General features: G+C 30.1%; 2 protein-coding genes across 2 annotated transcripts; one reads left to right on the forward strand and one right to left on the reverse strand.

Moving 5' to 3' along the window:
- Positions 1 to 4965: 4965 nt before the first annotated feature.
- Positions 4966 to 8321, reverse strand: LOC125840236 (ABC transporter G family member 9-like). Its single transcript, XM_049519213.1, has 4 exons — positions 8203 to 8321; positions 6520 to 7312; positions 6038 to 6351; positions 4966 to 5923 (listed from the first exon to the last, which is right to left on the reverse strand). Exons 1-4 carry the CDS (start codon positions 8275 to 8277, stop codon positions 5264 to 5266), a joined length of 1842 nt encoding a protein of 613 aa, XP_049375170.1. The 5' UTR covers positions 8278 to 8321; the 3' UTR covers positions 4966 to 5263.
- Positions 8322 to 12346: 4025 nt separating this feature from the next.
- Positions 12347 to 15707, forward strand: LOC125808044 (beta-glucosidase 18-like). Its single transcript, XM_049487826.1, has 12 exons — positions 12347 to 12590; positions 12680 to 12746; positions 13344 to 13402; positions 13477 to 13552; positions 13651 to 13725; positions 13814 to 13901; positions 13995 to 14247; positions 14313 to 14428; positions 14523 to 14796; positions 14870 to 14972; positions 15055 to 15163; positions 15333 to 15707. The coding sequence occupies exons 1-12, from the start codon at positions 12438 to 12440 to the stop codon at positions 15574 to 15576; spliced, it is 1617 nt and encodes a 538-aa protein (XP_049343783.1). The 5' UTR covers positions 12347 to 12437; the 3' UTR covers positions 15577 to 15707.
- The last annotated feature ends 479 nt before the right edge of the window (positions 15708 to 16186 follow it).

The raw sequence follows: 16186 nt of genomic DNA on the forward strand, positions 1-16186 counted from the left end.
ATGTTTATCTTTTTTATTTACGTCTGCTGTTTTCTTACTGATCCACGATAACATATAATCCTTGGTTAATAATCTGAGCAACAATAAGAATGTATTCATAGTATATTCTCAATAAAGTAGAGTGTAAAAAAAGTTAAAATTATACTTAGATTGTATTTCTATATTAGAGGTAGATAAAGAAATTATTTTTGATAAATTGTATACTGTAATACTGATCAAGACAAAAACAATCTAGAAAACAACATAATAAAGTTCAACACAGGATCGAAAGTAACAAAAATAACAACTAGTAAAAGAACTGTATTATAATAAAATAATATTATAATCAAACTACACGAAATCATAAGGAACAATAGAAATCAAAGAATAAAAAACTAAAAGAATAATCCTACGAAGGTAATGTATTATTGATCATTTGACTATCTTTTTAGAGTAATACTTTACTACATTTAATTTATGTCTACGTTATATGTATGTATGTGGCATCTTTTCTTTTAAAAATTATTTCGTGCACACTTCATTCTGTTAATATACTTTTGATTATGATTTAATTGGATTTATTTAGAACTGTTTAATTACTTGTTCCTACACGAAAATTATGAAAGCTCAAATATTCTCAACATTTGATTTGCTAGACGAAAAAGACATACTATATAGTATTATATAGTCATCACAATTATTTATCATTTAGTTAACTTTCTTAATTAAGAAGTTTGACCTTATCTACTTACACGTGGAAATTATATTTTACAACACCAGACAATGCTATAAATGATTGTACCTAGGAGTCACACCGACCAATCAAAATATTACTATAAAGTACTCCCTCAGTTCCTAATTACTTGTTCATTTTTTATTTTTTAATTGTCCCTAATTACTTGTCCATTTTGACAAATCAAGAGAGGACAAACTTTTTTTCTTTATTATACCCTCAATTATTACTTTGAAAAATGTAGAACTTTTTGAAAATCTTAAGTTTTTAATTGAACTTTTTGAAAATCTTAAGTTTTTAATTCATCTACTTCATAATTAATAGGGGTAAAATGAAAAACTCACTATATCAATTATTATTTTCTTAATAGATGTGTCACTTCAAAAGTGGACAAATAATTAGGGAAGAGGGAGTATTGTACTACAGCACGTGTGTTAGTGTGACTATATACTCTGCACCTATTAATTTCACTTGTATATCCAATGATAGTCCACATTGATAGACGAAGACGGATTGAGTTGAATTTGAGCTGGTTTAAATAGATTTAATTGATTAATTTTTGGGTTACTAACCTATTCGAAAGTTATTTGGTCAAATTAGAGCACGTTGAATAGGATATAATTTTGTATAAAGTACAAAAACGTTAACAATTTGGACGATAATTACATTCTATCCTGATAGTTTCTTGAAATATAATAATCTTGAATTTTTCAGAACTCGCGGATACATTATTTCTTCGTCTGTTAGATAGCAAACGATACATAACTATAAATCAAATTCATACTGAATCAAGTTTGAAATAATTGAGTTACGTATCAACATCAATAATAATATTTTTACCAGATACATTGTACATAAACAAAGTTGTAATGTATTTGATAGAGATGAAGTGATGTGTTCGGATGTTAAGAGAGAGAAGAGGACAAAAAAGATTTCTATAATTAATTCAAAGAGTATGGATTTTTAAAGATTATGCTATCTTAAGTCATGTAATTACGCAATTTTTCCTATAATTTTATGGGCTAATTTTTTCACCAATACCTTCACTTATATAGCCTTGATGCAAGGTCGATAAGGAAAAAATATATATAATACATCAACATATTCCTTAAACTTATTAATAAATTTTATTTAGATAATCAAATTATGTTATATCCGATATCATAAAAAAAACATTTTAACTATAAAATACTTTTGGTTCAAAGTTTTTAAAAAACCTTTTATGTATGTTCTTAAACGTCCAATTATATTGACTCATCAAGAAAAACATTACTAGTACCCATTGTACTATCGCTCGAGTGTTATAGGCTATATGCTCTGCATCTATTTTTTTTTTTGGTTTTTCACCGGTGTTCGGAGTCCACATTGGAGCTCTGACTAAATTCGGGTCGCGTACTACATGACCCATTCGGTGGTGGTGCTCCCAACAAGATTGCATCTATTGATTTCACTTCTACCAACTTTATTTTATTTTTGGTTTTTCGTCGGATATTTGATACTCGTATTAAAGTTTAATTAATTTGAATTTGAGTTGGGTAGAGTTTTATTCGAAATGTAGTGTTTCCTATCAAAAAAAAATTTCATACTTAAAACTCGAGTACGAGATCTTTGATTAAAAAAAAAAAGTCTCATTCATTGCACGATATCCACTTCTATCCATTATAGTCCTAACACATTTCATTTCGATACGAGAAAGGAATCTTTAATTTCTAGGTAGCTATGCATACCTATTTTATCGTCCACCAGGGGTGTGAATTTGATTTTTCGATTAAGATTTACATGTTCAATTTCAATTTTTGAATTGTACAATTTAATCCAAACCAAAATAGGGTGGACAAGATAACGATCAGATCGATATTTAAGTTTGTTCGTTGTTTGAAATGTCATTAAAATTAGCTAGTTTTTAATACAGAAAATGAATTTAAACATGCATATTTCTAACTAAAACACAATAAAACTTTGAACAAATGATTATTTTTTTCTCAAATTTAATTTATTTATTAAAATGTGATTAAACATAGGATAGCTTCTAAAACAATGATTAAATGTTAATTAGTGGTCCACAAAAGTATGCAGGTTGCCTAATTTTCTTTGAAATTATTAGGGTTGGACCAATGGAGGAGTTCATTTATAAACAACACAAGTATCACATTCCTCAACAGATAAATATGGAAATATTTCAAAATTATTGGTGCAAAAAAAATAATATCTATATGCTTTTCCGACCTCATTTTAGGTACTCCTTTATTTCAATTTTACATGACGAATTTCAAGAGACCGTTCATTGAACATATAGTTTTTGCAAAATAATTTACATATAAGTAACTACAAATTACAAGAATGAAAATTTGAAAATATTTCAAGGACATCATACAAATAAATTGCGTGAAAAAAACTCTCAAAATTAATATAAATTGGGATAAAACTCAAAAGAGGTATATATCCTTTTAAGTTGATAGCCAATTAAGACTTTGATTGTATTTACTATATAGAATTTGATGCTTTTTTCCTTGAATGCTTTTTATTCAAAACGATAAAAGAATACTATGACTTGTTTCAGACTTGGATATATTTTTTGGTTGAATGAAAATCAACATAAAGTATATGATTGTACTTAGACCAAACTACTTTTTGACCCTTTAAAAGTTAACGAAAAGATAAAACAAAAGGATTGATTTTAGGGAAACTTAGATAAATGTATCTTTCGAATATCTAGTTTATTAATATGGATGAATTATACATAATTTATATATTTTGACTATGTATATTATTTATTTATATGTTGTATGTGTATATATATATAAAATAAAATATACACTATCTGTATATTATGTACATTTATTCTGTAAACCAAATTACCGCAAGACACTGCGTTGTAACTTTCCCTTGATTTTGACTTAGATTTATCAATGATACTTTGTTATCCCTACCTACAATCTCTCCCAATTAATGTAAACTTAGAATAAACAATTCTTTTTCTTTTTGTTGAACAAATTAAAGAGCAAGGGAAATAGTGTATAGTGATGATGTGGGGACTAGAAGTTCAAAAATAGCAAAGAAACAAATCAACTTTTGTTTAGAATTAGGTTATAAACTTAACATAGTAATAGGTGCAGAGATTGTGGTCGGATAAGTTATATATGTACATGCCCCAATTAGATGAATCTAGTAGTATATGAGCTGGTTAATACACCCTTTTTGTTGTGCCCCCTATTTTCTTTCCAATTATTAAGACCTTATCTTAATTTGTTCCATCTCTTTTGCAACTTCCATTTCTCATTTTTTATTGTGTGCTATTTGGTTTGTATTTCATAATGATTAGTGTCACGAGTTTGAATTTTATTAGTATTGAGTTTCCACATCGATGAAAGACTAGTTATATATTTGATTTGTATTTCTCAATGATTACGGTCACGAGTTCGAATTTCAATAGTATTGAGTTTCCACATTGATGAGAGACTAGTTATTTGATTTTCTTATATGATTTTAGACAGATAATTCTCATATCAAGAGCTAGTTTCTGAAGTTAGTTAAACCTGAGTTTCATTTTTTTAAATTACAGTATAAAGTCAAAAACATCTCAATTCATGATTTTTACTTGATATTAAGCTCTATTTTATATAATCCATACTAGTCTAGAAAATCACATGTGGTTATTTAGTCTCCTTATATTGTCTTGAATAATTGTCATTTTATGAACTGACTTTTTGAAATTAAGATATGCTAAAGGTCCATTTGATATTAATTACTTTTCTATGTAGAGACAAATTCATAATTTAAAGTAGACAGAGCTCGATCTTTAAGATTTCTAGCACTTACTATATGATATACTTTTGACATATTGAATCCAAATTTATTAATTTTGTCAGAAAATTGGAATCAGAAACCTCTCATACTGCCTCTGCTAAACAAGAGAAAAGGAAAATATTTTGCTTTATAGTGGAAAAGACCAAACTTACCAAAGTAGTAATTTTTAAAAAAAAAATAAAAGTGTCAAAAATATCCATAAACTAAGTGAAATAAACAAAAATACCTTGATTCAAAAATATCCTCATCAATAATTTGATTAAAAAAAATGCTCTTAAACTATGTAAAATGAATAAAAATGTCGCAATTAATAGTTTGGTCCAAACATGTCTTTGTTGTCAATACTTTCCATCCAAAATATATGAAAAAAACAACTAATATCTTCTTTACTTCTTTTTTCTCTGATCAGCTGATCTTTAACAAGAGAATAGATGTTGGCCAAGTACTAAAAACAATATGTTACTACTACAATCATATTGAAGCTGAAAATAAAACACATACAAAAGTTTAATGTCTAAATTGTATATGATGACAAATCAAAAATTACAATTTGGATCAACTTTCAAATTTGTCAATAGTATATCTTTATGCCATTCTACATTGTACCTAAGTTTTAAAGTAAGGTAAAGATGATATCTCAACTCTGAAATCTATTGGACTTCCAAATATGAAGAAAAACTCAAATCCATCCTGATTAGCAGAAAGACGAATATTCCTTCCTCATTATCAGACGATCACTAACATCTATTTCTTTGTCACACCAATCCTTGTAAGTACCAAATATGCCAACAACCTATATCCCACAAGCATTATAGTCAATGCAACGACTGATATCGCTTTACCTCCAAGCCCTACAGACTTTATCGCGGGGAAGTCATGCACGTAACAAGCTGCATCCACTATGCCACAATGATACATTTCATCTGCCTCATACTGTGACCCTATCAAGAGCTTGAACGTATACTGGCTAAGCGATATGTATTTTAACCAGCTAATGAAGCTAGGAACATGCTGAACGAAAAATCCACTGACTAGAGTGAACGATAGCATGATCACTGAGGCGAGTACAGTAGCTGATTTTAGATCCATGATCATCGCGCCAATTGCAAGTCCAAGGCCTTGTGCTACTAGTACACCATATAGGACGGTGAACAAGGTAGAGAAAAAATTCACTGGGGATTGTTTTAGGCCCGTTGTCCAGTATGTTATGATGACGAAAACAGTTGGAAGTACTAGCTCCATTGGAAGGTCACCAACAATTCTTGACATGAAGTATGAAGAGAGTCGATACATACCTGAGGATCGTTCCTTCTCCAACATCATTCGTTCTGGTGGGAACGTGAAAATAGCTTGGAAAAGAGGATAGAAGCCCCAAAATGAAGTGATAAAGAACATGAGCCCAGTCTGCATCAATTGACAAAATTACAACTCTTAGGAGTCGTTACGTTGGCTCAAAGACTAGTTGTAATGCATACGTTAATAATGCAAGAATTGTAATGCAGAGGAAGTAGAGAATACCTGATCCTGTATGTCACTCGATCGCCACCATAACATTGCACACAATATAGATACAATAAGGACCTGTCCAACCTTGAGGAATGAGAAGGAATCGTGTTTTCGTTCTTTCATTCCTCTTCTAAACAACACAACAGATTCGTTCCACCATGTGTTTGACCATCGATCGAGTTTCCCTTTTTGTAACTTTTCATGATCTTCGCTATCATCATATTTTTGCAATTCTTCCTTCACTCCATCCAACAGATTGGTTTTGAACGCAGTTACTAGAGTCTGCTTGATTGATGCTTGATCTTCTTGTGGATCATCTATAACACCTGCACAAATTGATCACAACGAATGTATATTTGACATTTGCTATAAGACAATGTATATATAACACGCCCAATTGTGTGTGACATTGTCATTTTCTATAGAGATATCCTCTGTAAGGGCAGAGATGTGAGACAATATATAAAAATAACATAAAACATAGATGAACATACCATTTGCAAGATCTAACAAGAAGTCGGAGGGATTCATAGCAACAGAGGGTGAAAATCCAATGCTTGAAAAATATGCCATAACATCTTCACCTCTGCCAAAGTACAGGGGATTTCCTTCAGACAATAACAAAACTTTGTGGAACATGTAAAACAGTCTACTTGAAGGCTGATGTATTGTCATCACAATCGTTCTCCCACCGTTCACTAACTCCCATAGAGTCGACACAATCTTTTGAGCCGTTGTTGAATCAAGGCCTGATGTTGGTTCATCCAAAAACAACAAGCTCGGATTAATAAGCATTTCTTGTCCAATGCTGACTCTTTTCCTTTCCCCTCCAGAAATCCCCCTCAATAACGGACCTCCAATGATACTATCCTTGCATTTCATTAATCCCAATTGAGAAATTACAGCCTCAGCATGCGCGACTTTTTCCATGTGTGATAAGGTTTTAGGCAACCGAAGCAAGGCAGTGTATACCAGTGTTTCTGTGACAGTTAGATGAGGGTAAAGAACATCGTCTTGAGTAACAAATCCGGTGTAACGCTTCATAGCATTTTTGAAGGGCATTCCATTATAAGTTATAGTACCTTCAAGACGACCACTTAGACGACCTCCTAACCCTGTTAACAACGTTGTTTTACCACTCCCAGAGGGGCCTAACATGGCCAGCATTTCACCGGGGAAGACTATACCGGTTATACCTCTTAAGATTATTTTCTCTTCTTGTGATTTAGAGGAATTGTTGAACATCCCTTCAGTCTTTGGCTTAATCTTGTACACAACATTTTCAAACTGCACATTGTGAAACAAATAACATAACACAAATTTAGACTTCACAACATCAAAACCATGATAGGAAACCAAAAGATAACCCGTTTTAGTCGTCTACCATACTTAAAATAGTTGTCCAGTATAGAGAAACACAAATAATTTATCACATAGTTATTAATTTACTAAATTATCATTCTGGGTTATTGCTCCTTAAGGGTGTTACAAGTCAATACTGAATGAGTAAAAATAGACAGAGTTTACTTTCCAAAGCATTGAATTTATTATATTTCAAATGGTGATATAATAAAATTATCATTCTATGCCAAGTCAATACTGAACGAGTAAAAATAGACAGCGGGACTACTATTAACTAGGATTCAACATTGAATATTTATAGCTATATAATATACTCCACCCGTTACGTTTTTTTACTTGTATATTCTAGCAACTTAAAAGAGAAATTTATTAATTTTACTAGTCAAATTTAGATTTCCAACATAATAAATAAGGTTAATTTAATAAAATATTTTCTTAAGGAAAGTGCCAAGTCAACTTTGATCAAGTAAAATCAAATAGAACACAAAAAAAATAAGTGACAAACTTACTTATTTTCCTGAAAAACATTTCCATCAAAAAAATAAAATAACTTCATACCAAACACACCCTTTGAATTAAAAACAATTTATTTTTTACAAAGAAGAAATTGGACAAATTTTAAACGATAGAACTAATAAAACACAAAATCAATGTGTTTAAACAAGAATGTAGCTTTCTTTTTTCATTAATTTAGATTAAACGGATACATGCATGTAATTTTCTGGAAAAAATCAAAAGACCTACCACCAAATCATCAAAATAATTTATAAATTTAACATTAATCAGATTAATTAATAAATAAATTAATTAATTACCTTGAGAGTGACAGGAAAATTAGTTTTCTTGAAGATGGCTGCACTTTCCAGCTGAGTAATTTGTATATCCTCCATTTTTTTTATAAATAATTTTTTTCCCCTCTCTTCTTTGAAGAAGAAAAGAGAAAAAAAAAAAGGGATTGAAAATAGAGAAGAATTTGATGTATTTATATATCGGTGATAAATATTGTTGGGTATACGTAAAGTTTGGAGGAGATATGATACGTGTTACGATATATTTGGAGGTGTAATAAATGATTTACTTAAATCACTTTTAGGGCTGTTAATTTCCCGATGAGTGAGATGACTTATTTTTTTACTGGGACACATATAGTAAAATTATTATTTTATTTATAACTCAATGCAGAGATGACTTATAGTTTTACTAGGATTGATAGTAGAATAATTATTTTATTTATAAATTTTAAGATATGAATAGAGTCAAATATAAGGTATATATAGAATTTTGAGAGAGTAAACAATTTTAACCAAAATTAAGAAAGGAAAAAAGATGGTGGTTTTTGTGGTTGCTGATATTATTAATTTTTTTCCTTTTTAGTTTTTGGGGGTTAAAATTGTTTTTATCTTTTAAATCTTTTGATATCAAATGTCAAACTATCAAAAAAGCTTTGCTGCCATTAATTTTTCTTTTCCTTTTTGTTTTTTTGGTAAAAATAATTTATCTTACGTTGCGGAAAGTCAAATCCAGATGAACTTTGACTATGATTAAAAATTAATTGTTAAATAGTCAAAATTCTAATCATATGACAAGTTTTCTAATTTTACAGTTACGTTGCGAAAAGTCAAACCTGCAATGAACTTTGATCATTATGTTAATCTAATATATATGATGAGAAAATAATTCTTAAAAATTGGTCAAAATTCGTATAATTTAACTCTCATTAAGCAAAGTATGACAAGTAAAAGCGCACAAAGGACTATTATATTGACATCTAGTGGATGTGTTCCCATGGAAGTAGGAGAAATAACACAAATAAGTTTTTGATAATATATAGATATGTCATTTAACTTGACTTCAACTAACATTTATGTCTTTCAACTTTAGTATGCGCAAGTAGTAGTTGTGTGTCTACTTGTTCAATCTTATACAAGTTTAAATACCTATTTATGCATATCAAAAATTAAAAGACATAAATGTAAGTGGAAGTCAAAATAAAGGACATATTTATATAGTTGCTGTCATTAGTTATTATTTTTTTTCTTTTTGGTTTTTGGAGGTTAAAATTGTTTAATCTTTTATTTTTTTTGGATACAAATGATTCAAACCATCAAAAAAGCTTTGCTGCCATTATTATTTTTTTCCTTTTTATGTTTTGGTTAAAATTATTTACCTTGATCTTTGAACAGCAAATGAATTTCAATCTAATATGTTTATCTATACACATGACAAGAAATAAATACTATCTCATTTAATTTTACAGTGACATAATGGAAAGTCAATTTTGTATGAACTTTGAAAATTATATTAATATAATAAAAAATAATTATAAAATATTGATCAAAATTTATATTATTTAACTCTCGTCAACTAAAATATAACCACAAGGAGAATTATTATATTGACATTTAGTGGATGTGTTCCCATGGAAATCGGAGAAATAACGCAAATAAGTTATCATGCAATTTATGTGCACTTTGGGTAAATCCAAGATTTGGAATTGTAGCTTGGAAGGATATAACTTTCTCATCAATTTTTTTTTCATGTTATATATAGTCAAACTTTATTATATAATATAATATTTATGGGTTAGGGTACTTTGGTTTTTCAATTTTACTTGTTATAATTTATTTTTATATGATAAAGATATGGCAATAAAAAATATATGATAATAAATATCAGGAGAATTAATAATTAAAAGTCCTAAATATATAGTAAAAAAATATTTTAAGATTTAAGAAGTCCTAAAATATATAACAAGAGAAAAATATATGTAAGATATATTAGGAAAATTAATAAGTCTTAAAATATATGATAAGAGGAAATATATATATACATATATAAACACTATAAATATATTAAAAAATATTGAAAATAAAATACAAACAATTTTCGTCGTTAATTAATTACACAAACAATAACATTTCAATAAAGATAGAATAGTGATAGTTCCAACGACTAAACAATTAGTTTTGTACCAATACTAATTTATAAATTTATTGGTATTATGATTTTATATACAAATTATATGCAATTATACATTTAAGTATGATATTCAACATTTTTTTTATGAATACCAAATATCGTATCGGGTATAATTTTTTTCAAAAAAATGCATAATAAATACGACAATATTAAAATTAGGAAAAATTACAGAAATCCCACATTTTAGTTTACTTATTACCATTATCCCCTATAAGTTTTACAAATTTTCAAAATCCCTCATTTTCGCGCATCAAATTAGTGTATCTCGCGCATCACATTAATGTATCAGCGCTTATATTATTGTATCTCACGCATCAGATTAGTGTATCTATCATGTACAAAATGTAATGTATCTTACTTAACTATCAATGTATCTCGCGCATTAGATTAATGTATCAACGCTTATATTATTGTATCCGTTTGAGGGATTTCTGTAATTATAAACTTTTAAGGGATAAATTGTAATTTTGTCTTAAAAGTATGTGATTTCTGTAATTTTCCCAAATTATGATGTAAAGAAATTGGATTTCAATATAATAATTTGATATCTACCGTAGCAGGTAGCCTCCGAGTTGGACTCTAGCCTACTTGGGCTTGGAAAAACAAACTAAAGGTACATCAGTTGAATCTTTCAAGGCCCATACTATCCCAGGCCCAATTATTTCCTAAAGAGGTCCATCAATGGCAATTGATATAAAATGATATTTATAAGATGATATATTGATGGGACTTTACCTAAAAATTATATAAAATTAGGGGTGAAATTAATCGATTTAGCTTTTTCACAAAATATGTACAATCTAGTAAACCAAACAAGTGACATATAGAAAAACATACAAATTACAATTATATTTTTGTATGTCGTGTGTATATCATTGTATGTCCACTGATACATCATCATTGTTTAAAGCCACTACAGATACTTAGAGTTGAATAAGAGTTTTTGAGTTTAATTAAGGGATAAACGTCTAAAAAATATCCCAATTTTGGTCGAATTTGTTGTTGTGATACTAAACTTTCATGAGGATCTATTACCTCCCTAGACTATTTAATACCGTATTTTTTACCCCTTGAACTATTTAATAGTGTATTTTAAAGGTATATATGTGCCCACGTGGACACATTACTATTTATAATTTTGCATTATTTTTTATGTCCACGTGGGCAAAAATATATGTTTAAAATACGGTATTAAATAGTCTAGGGAGGTAATAGGTCCTCATGAAAGTTTAGTATCGCAACAACAAATTCGATCAAAATTGAGGTATTTTTCAGACTCTTATCCCTATAATTAACACAAATTGTTTTGTTGAAGATATAAACACTCAATTCAACAATCAAAATACAAATATTCTACCTAAAAGTACTGTAATTTAATGTCATTTATTGGACCAGCTGTTTATTTGATTTATCATATTATAAAATGAAATTATATAATTGATATGCACACTCACCTACCCCTGATTTTATATTCATCAACACCTACTCCTTGATGACCTTTTTTATTTATATATATTTTTTTAACATCAAGTTTTAAGATCATAATTTAATAATTATACGGTTGTTATCCGTTGTATTGTATTATTAATTTAAATAAAATATATGAACGTGTGACATTATGTAACGACGGAGAACGATACAATCTTTTTAAACATTGTATTAATTAAAACAATATATTATAATACAATATAATATATTATGAAACAATACATAACAATTATACGATTTATTTTGCGGTCATTAGAAATGTTAGAATAATGTAACCGTTGTTGGAAGGATAATTTTTTAAAAGCTAAATTTGCACGACTTTTAAAAATATGAATAAAATTTAATTCAGAATTGTATTATATGGTCCCAGTAGATGCTACGTTTTTCCATTCACTATTCTCCTTGTCTCCCCTATTGCAAGTATAAAGGCTATTTTTGGTACAAAAAAATCACTAACTCCATCTACCTTCAAATTATTGATATTTCCTTTTAGAGCAATTCACATAAATAGTTGATATTTAGTGGATTTAGTTCTCAACAAAAATAGTTGCTAATTATTTTGGGTTAATTTTTTAAACCCCAGATGAAGATTAGCAGTACTAATTATTTCAGTTGCTTATTTTTTCTGTGTTTACTACTATTTGTACTTGTAAATTCATTTGAGGAACAGAAAATTTTGAAGAAATCAGAATTTCCAGATGGGTTTTTATTTGGAACTACTACTTCAGCTTATCAAGTATTTTCTTCTATTTTATTTATCACTTTTTCACTAAAATTATTTTCATTTTTTGGATATTATTTAATTCCCTTTTTTTTTTTTTCCAGATTGAAGGGGGATTTCTTGAAGATGGAAAAGGGTTGAGTAATTGGGATGTTTTTAGTCATACTAACGGTAAATTACTCACCTCGTGAATTAACTGTTGGATTGAGTTAGGCCGAATGTTATTTTCTTGTCATACTAGAGTTAAAATTTCGGCCTTGTCATTCTATCGTCTATGGTTGGCTGCAGTCAAGTAACTTACTTCATTGCTCCCAACTGTTTCACGTACCCCTAGGGAAACAAAATGGCTTCATGTTTTTGTCCAGATTCATTCCAATTTCGTAGTTCACCGGATGTTGAACCCCAACACGGGGCGCAATGGTGGAACCAAGATTTTTACTAAGTAGATTCAAAATTATATGAACAAGTACACATACGAAGAAGTCAAAGGGGTTTAACATTTACTATGTATACCTAATAATTTTAACTATGTATAAACAGTGTAATCTTACTGGCTCCGCCCTTGGTTGGTTATATTGTCGACCCTCTAGATGTCTAGTCTTGGATGTGCAGGGGTGTTAGATGCCACATTTGTTGGGGATTTAGAACTAGCTATTATGTTGAAATTAGCCAAGCTCCATTTCTTAGTTATCTTTTTTCTGAAGTCTATTTGATTTAGTTGTTTTATGCATACACTGAGAAAGATTTTCGACTTTTAAATGGTTTCAGGAAGGATAAATAATGGAGATTCTGGAGATATAGCGGATGATCATTACCATAGATTTCAGGTCGAATATCTGGATTTTGAATAGTTTTCTTAAAAGAAATTAACTTTACTTTCTGATTCTATGAATAATTGCAGGAAGATGTTGAGTTAATGCACTCTATTGGCTTGAATTCGTATCGTTTCTCTATCTCGTGGAGCAGAGTCCTTCCTAGTACTTTCCGTTATGCTTTTGTTTGTATTTTGTTCCCTCGATTGCTGTCTTGATCGGATCAGTACTTATTTTGTTTACGTTTTTTTGAATTGTGATAGGAGGAAGGTTTGGTAAAGTAAATCTTGCTGGCGTTACGTTCTACAACAAACTCATTGATTCTCTCTTACTCAAAGGTGTAATGTTTGCAGATAGTACAAATTTTGGCTTAGTAAATTCATGGATGTTGTGGTTAGATAACAGAAATTTGACGTATAATTGCAGGAATAACACCTTTTGTGACTCTTAATCACCACGACCATCCACATGAACTCGAGGAAAAATATGGGGGATGGCTTAATCCTGTCATGCAGTATGTTTCTTTGTGTAAATACTAGGTATGGTACATTTGATAGCGATCTTAAGGATGTCCGTTTTTTAATTGTGTCCCATTTTTTCTCTATAGGGAAGAATTTTCGTATTTTGCTCAGATTTGTTTTGCGAGTTTTGGTGATAGAGTGAAGTATTGGACCACAATCAATGAGCCAAACATGTTTGCAGAAATGGCCTATGTGAGGGGAGTGTACCCTCCTGCTCGTTGCTCCCCGCCTTTTGGCAACTGTTCAGCTGGAAATTCTGATACCGAACCTCTTGTTGCAATGCATAACATGTTATTGGCACATGCCAAGGCTGCAAAACTATATCGCGAGCATTTTCAGGTAAGGATCTGCTTTCACATATCTTCTCAAATAGTGTAACATGAGCTTACCCGAATTTGATGCAGCCTAAACATAGGGGATTGATTGGAATTGTTGTGCATTCATTTATGTATAAACCGTTAAGGAATAATGACATTGATCGTGATGCTGCTAATAGGGCTGTGCTATTTACCGCTGCTTGGTTAGTCTTACTGGCTTAAAACTTGGCCTTTACAAGCTCGTTCACGCATTGACAGTAGCATAAATCTTGACATGCTATTAACCTCTTATCTCAGGGTTTTCGATCCTTTAGTACACGGAGATTACCCTCCAGAAATGCGTAAATATCTTCTAGATGCACTACCGAGGTTCACCTCAGATGAACGAAAGCTTATTAAAGATAGTATTGATTTCATGGGAATAAACCACTATGGCACTCTGTATGCAAAAGATTGCATTTATTCTAGCTGTGTTTGCTCCAATTCTAGTTGCATTGCGGGTGGAGACCACCCTATCCATGGCTATCTCATTACTCTAGCAGAGAAAGATGGCGTTTCTATTGGAGAACCGGTATGAAATTGTTTCGTTATCCTTAACTCTGCTTTCTCTCGTCATGATATGCTTATTATCCTGTTTTCCATAGACAGGAATGCCTCGATTTTTTGTCGTTCCTAATGGAATGGAGGAGATTGTGGACTATATGAAGAAGAGATATCATAACAAACCTATGTTTGTCACTGAAAATGGTAAATAATCGAGCCTCGTTTTCCTTGCATATTCATATGCTTATAATTTTGTCGAAAAACTGATTTATGAGGTACATTGCAGGCTACGCTTCTCTGAATCCTACTACTGCACAAGCGGATGAGCTACAAAATGATACTAAGCGAGTTGAATTCCATAAATCATATCTTGCATCATTGGCTCGAGCGATCAGGTAATTGTACTCCCCTCCCATGTTCTCGTACCAAAACAACATGTTGGGTCAAATTTAGACGAGTCAAGAAGTGACAAATTAATAAACGAGTCATGACTCAACCAACCCAAAATTTTACGCAAAATGAAGTAATGACTGAATCTTTGATGCCTTTGTATGGCATTTACAGGAAGGGTGCTGATGTACGTGGTTATTTCATTTGGAGCCTGATGGATAATTTCGAGTGGACTAGTGGATACGAGCTGAAATTTGGGTTATACTACGTTGATCGCGCCACTTTAGATCGAGTTCCCAAGCTTTCAGCAAAATGGTATACAAATTTCTTGACTAACAACAGCCTCAATGGTGAAGAAACAGGAAAGTTAATTACATTTAAGTATAGTTCACAAGCAAATCATTTATCAGACAAATAGTCCTCCAACAAGTACTATTAACTATATTGCTTGAACTTCTTAAAAATAAATGTTATACTAGTGTCATATCCTTCAAAAATATATTACTTTTAAGACCCGTTGATAGGATGCATTAATCAAAATAGTCCATGGAATAAAAAATATCCGTTGAATAGAGTAATTTTTCCCCTATATAGTCAAAATTACATCATATAAATTAAATTCACACCATGAATGGACTGTGTGGCAGGGTGAGTGGAGACTCAGATTCTCTTCTGTTACTGCTGACCCAATCCATCTACCTTTTACTTATTTAAAAAATATTTAAATAACGAAATACATGTGTTTTATGTTTATTTTTATTTAAATATTTGTATACAATTTTTTATATTTGTATATGACAATGATTTCCTTTGGTTTTTCTGTTTTATCACCATATACATTTAATCTTTTTTTGTATAACTTTTTAAAGTTTGTATAAATGTATAGTTTTCGAATTTTGTATAATATAAATTTATATAATGTAATTTGTATAATATAATTTGTATAATTGTTTAAAGTTCATATGTTTATGTTTGTATCAATTCGTTATTTTGAGTTTTTATCATATTTGTATAATTCCAGACTTTGC

Source organism: Solanum verrucosum, unplaced genomic scaffold, assembly GCF_900185275.1.
Source record: "Solanum verrucosum unplaced genomic scaffold, falcon-dt-bn FXZP01000277.1, whole genome shotgun sequence".
NCBI classification, from domain to species: domain Eukaryota; kingdom Viridiplantae; phylum Streptophyta; class Magnoliopsida; order Solanales; family Solanaceae; genus Solanum; species Solanum verrucosum.

Coding starts and splice junctions, on each gene's coding strand:
- LOC125840236 (XM_049519213.1), bottom strand. CDS start 8,277: ATGGAGGATATACAAATTACTCAGCTGGAAAGTGCAGCCATCTTCAAG. Junction 6,352..6,519: donor CTTGTTAGATCTTGCAAATG/GTATGTTCATCT, acceptor CAATTTGTGCAG/GTGTTATAGATGATCCACAA. Junction 5,924..6,037: donor CGAGTGACATACAGGATCAG/GTATTCTCTACT, acceptor CAATTGATGCAG/ACTGGGCTCATGTTCTTTAT.
- LOC125808044 (XM_049487826.1), top strand. CDS start 12,438: ATGAAGATTAGCAGTACTAATTATTTCAGTTGCTTATTTTTTCTGTGT. Junction 14,797..14,869: donor GCGTTTCTATTGGAGAACCG/GTATGAAATTGT, acceptor TGTTTTCCATAG/ACAGGAATGCCTCGATTTTT. Junction 14,973..15,054: donor TATGTTTGTCACTGAAAATG/GTAAATAATCGA, acceptor GGTACATTGCAG/GCTACGCTTCTCTGAATCCT.